Source organism: Primulina tabacum, chromosome 1 (genome assembly GCF_025594145.1).
Source record: "Primulina tabacum isolate GXHZ01 chromosome 1, ASM2559414v2, whole genome shotgun sequence".
Lineage (NCBI taxonomy): Eukaryota > Viridiplantae > Streptophyta > Magnoliopsida > Lamiales > Gesneriaceae > Primulina > Primulina tabacum.
The window spans coordinates 6,457,761-6,462,008 of record NC_134550.1 but is presented as its reverse complement, the minus strand read 5'-3'; the positions used below and the strand labels follow the sequence as shown (position 1 = coordinate 6,462,008).

The 4,248-nt window shown below is 36.4% G+C and overlaps 1 protein-coding gene across 1 annotated transcript; it reads left to right on the top strand.

The window, feature by feature from the left end:
* The first annotated feature begins 3,100 nt into the window (after window positions 1-3,100).
* LOC142556748 (pentatricopeptide repeat-containing protein At5g61800-like) lies at window positions 3,101-3,685 on the top strand. Its single transcript, XM_075668234.1, has one exon. The coding sequence runs from the start codon at window positions 3,101-3,103 to the stop codon at window positions 3,683-3,685; it is 585 nt and encodes a 194-aa protein (XP_075524349.1).
* Window positions 3,686-4,248: the final 563 nt, after the last annotated feature.

The following is a 4,248-nucleotide window of genomic DNA, read 5'->3' as shown; positions in this document are numbered from 1 at the left end:
TCTCTGGCCTTCCCCTTGTCACTAGTACTTCACCTGAGGGTTCTGTGCTTGATGTGATCTTTATGTGTAGTTGTTTAGATCTTATTGCTGACATAACTTCTTCAAGAGTAATCGTCTGTTCTCTGCCATATAAGATCGCATCCTTGAAGTGTTCATAAGTTCTTGGCAATCCATTTAAGAGTATGAACGCCTTATCTTCATCTTCCAGCTTGATTTCAATATTTTCTAAATCATCCAGAATCTTGATGAACTCTTCAATTTGGTCTTCAAGGCTATGTTCTTCCCTGATTTTGAAGGAGTACAGTCTCTGTTTTAAATACAGCCTATTTGCCAGTGACTTGGTCATGTATAATGATTCCAATTTACTCCACACAGCGGCTGCATTCTTTTCTCTTGCCACTTCCCTTAATGGCTTATCGCCAAGGCATAGAATGATAGCACTGTGTGCCTTCTCCATGACATCTTCCTTTTCTTTTGTTGAACTTGACATTTCCCCCTTTCCTTTTAGTGCTTCTACCAGGCCCTGTTGAATAAGTATGGCTCTCATTTTTATTCTCCATAGCGAGAAGTCATTCTTTCCCGTAAACTTTTCAATATCGTACTTCATCGTTCCCATTGTTCTTGTGGTTCCCACAGACGGCGCCACTTGTTGCGTTTTATTAGCTTTCTTTAAAACTTCACCGATGACCACGACACGTACTCTTCAAGTTTATCACCCGAAATATTTACACACATGCATGAACAATGTATCACACACACACACACCCGATAGAGCACAACACAATTACGTGGTTCGGCCTTGTTAAGACCTACATCCACGGAGAAACATCACCAACCTTTCCATTTCCAGAAACAATATCCTTACACAGAGTTTACAAATCAGTGAACAAATCAAGAACAATAACACGAACTGATCAAGCCTAATTCCCTGATCTACTCGTTGTGTTCTTCCCTTTCTGATTTCCTCAGTGCGGCTTCCTTGTCCTGATTTCTTGATCGAATCACCAGGTTCTTCTCTGTTCTCTTTCTCCTGAAAGTCTCGTTTCTTGAAGTCAAGTCTTTTCCTCTCTGATTTTTATGTGTATTTATGCTTAACCCTCTTCCCTTTCTTATTCACCCCATTAACCGTTTTTTCTTTCTGGTATCCGGAAATGGGTTTCTTGTACTCATCAGTTAAGAAAAGCCCAGCTTCTTCCTTATGCTCATTGGACTTCCTCTTATGGAGCCCAATACCTTACAGCCCAAACAATAGAGGAACCCGGTCTACAATTCCATTGGGTGGCAGAGGTAGTGATGGCTGATTCATGTTAGGGTTTACCAATCTTTGCAGTGTTGTTGTCACTATAGTGCTATGATTATCAAGTATGCTTGATAGAGGCTAAACACAGGTGGTGGCGGCGGAGGCCCATCTTCATCATTGTCATTGTTGTTGTTGAAGTTGCGATTGACGTATCGCGGGTTGCGGTTTTTTCGGTGAGGTCTCTCGGCCATTTTCTACAAGTGTACAAGTTTTTTATGATGTTTGAAAAATAGATACAAATATATGAAACCAGGGCTGTGCTTATTTAGAGTCAAATGAGTCCACTGATTCAGGCTCATCTCTTTTTTGGGGACGAATAATTTACTAGATAGCCCAAAACCAATGATCAAATATACATGCGTTCATAAATTAGCCTATGCATATAAAAATTATAACCTAATGATCACTCAACCGGAAAATACAAGGAATATCATAATGGATTAGTTGGTTTTGGGCTATCTAGTAATATATAGAATAATTTTTTTAAAAAAAATTTTGGGCCCTAAAAAAGAGATGGGCCTGAGTCATTGGACTCATTTGACTCTAAATAAGCACGGCCCTGATCGTTCGGAATCAATAATTATATGATCTGTTAAAGAACAATCAAAACATGATTTTTTTTATTGTTTTATAATTTGAAAGATTAAAATTACATTATTAACGTTAATTATAATTTTAATTAGGGGCCTTTCTTTTGTTTTTCTAAAACTTTAGTGGAAAAGTTTGCAACTTTTAAAATATGTTTTGAGTTCTTTTTGCTTTAAATAATGTCAATATTATAAATATGTGCCCATTTCTGCATTTATTAAAATCCATTCCATAGTTGTGGCTTCATGTCTTCTTTTTATTTTATTTTGGTTAAAAGAAGACTCGTGTCACGTTTTCATTTGTTACATGATATTTTTTTATTAGAATTCTTGACATGATCTATGAGAGCAAAAGTTAGGCTAAAAAAGTTCAACCATCCTTGTCCGGCAACGAGTCCAGTGACATTATGGGGTGAAAAAATGAACTTGATACAAGCCGACGCCAAATTATCGGATTAGAGTTTGGGTTTTTCGGGTTCAGATTAAATCGAGTTGGATCCAAAATCTGATCCGAAAAAAATTAGGTTGGATTGGATTCAGATTGATCTGAATGTATTTTTTTTATTGTATATCGATATCATAAATTTCCATCGTGTAATATTTATTTGGTGAAATCTTTGTATTTTCTAAATAATTGTTTCTTTTGAATATACAAGGTTTGATTTTTTTTATCTTTTACCTAACCTCGTATAAGGTAATGGGGTGAGTCTAAACCTGACCTCATATTAAACTCGTCCCGATGGGACGGGTTTAGACCCGGCCTAGCCAGTATACAAGCGGGTCCTGAGTTTGGTCAGACCAATCTCATAAAAAAATACTTTTATATATTTAGAAATTTGATCGAACATCATTCTCAATCTCACCCGCCTTCACAAACCCATCAATCATCAATAGGGATAGCAACAGGTCCGGGTTGGGTGGGTTTGACCAAACCGCGGGACCCTCCAAATTCCCTTAGACCCATGCTACGAACCCGACGGGTTTAACTCGGGCTAAAACATATAGATTTGTATTCAGTTAATAAACAAAAAAATTGTAATAATATATTTTAATATTATAATAATCAAAAATATAATTTCAATCCAAAAATTTTATAAACTAAAATTATACATAAGGCATTAATTATTTAATATAAAAAATATATAATTATATAATTAATAATATCTATCCCTAGTGATGATTGATGGGTTTGTGAAGGCGGGTGAGATTGAGAATGATGTTCGATCAAATGCCTGACAGAAACTCGGTTTCTTGGGGTATCCTTTTGGCTGGGTATGCAAAATTAGGTTATTGTGTTGAGGCAATAGATTTGTTTGATGGAATGGTTCACTTGAGGGTAAATTATGACAATGATGCTCTGGTTTTAGTACTTTCGGCTTGTGCACAGATCGGAGAGCTGACGAAAGGGAAGAAAATACATTATCAAATTGAGAGAGACGGGATTAAATCAGATTCATATCTGTGGACTGGATTCATAGACATGAATGCAAAATGTGGTTCCATCGGGTTTGCTAAGGACGTCTTTGATTCCTGTCTTGTAAAGAACGTATCTTTATGGAATGCTATGCCTTTTGTGCTGGCTATGCATGGAAATGACAAATTGTTGCTAAAATACTTTTCAAGAATGGCTAAAGATGCTATTAGACTTGATGGAGTGACTATTTTAGGGGTTCTCGTGGGCTGCAGCCACTCGAGGCTTATAAATGAGGCCAGGGTGATCTTTCGGGAAATGGAGAGTATTTACGATGTCCCACTAGAATTGAAGCATTATGGGTCCAAACAAATCCATGTGAAGTAGTTTTAGGCTTCTAATGGAAGAGTTTCTTCCTTTATTCTTCAAGGTTGAACGAATTTGTTTACCTAGTTGACAAGCATTGCAGATTCTATCTTTTGCAAAATCAATGTTAAGTAAACCAGACACCAATTTAAGCTTGCCAAGAGTAGCAATGGATTTGAAATTAAGATGATTAAGTCGTTTATGCCGAATTCAATTCTTATTACCATTTAATGCAATGAAACAAGTAGGTGCATTCAAACTGTCATCATTCCACTTTACTTTATACGTATTCTGCTCTCTAGTCCTAATCAACACAATATTTCCTACAACAGATTTAACAGTGCATGTGTGTTTGTGAAACTCAACGGTATAACCGTTGTCACATAATTGGCTTATGCTAACAGCACTTCTTTAATAATAGTTTTATCATGGATAATCTTACATTTATCCACGGTTTTACCTTTAGAGTTATCATCAAAGGTGATCTTTGCTCTTTTGTAATCAAAAACTTCTTATAGAAGATTTTTGTCTCATGTCATATGTCTGGAGCAACCGCTGTCCAGAAATCATATGGATTCTTTCAA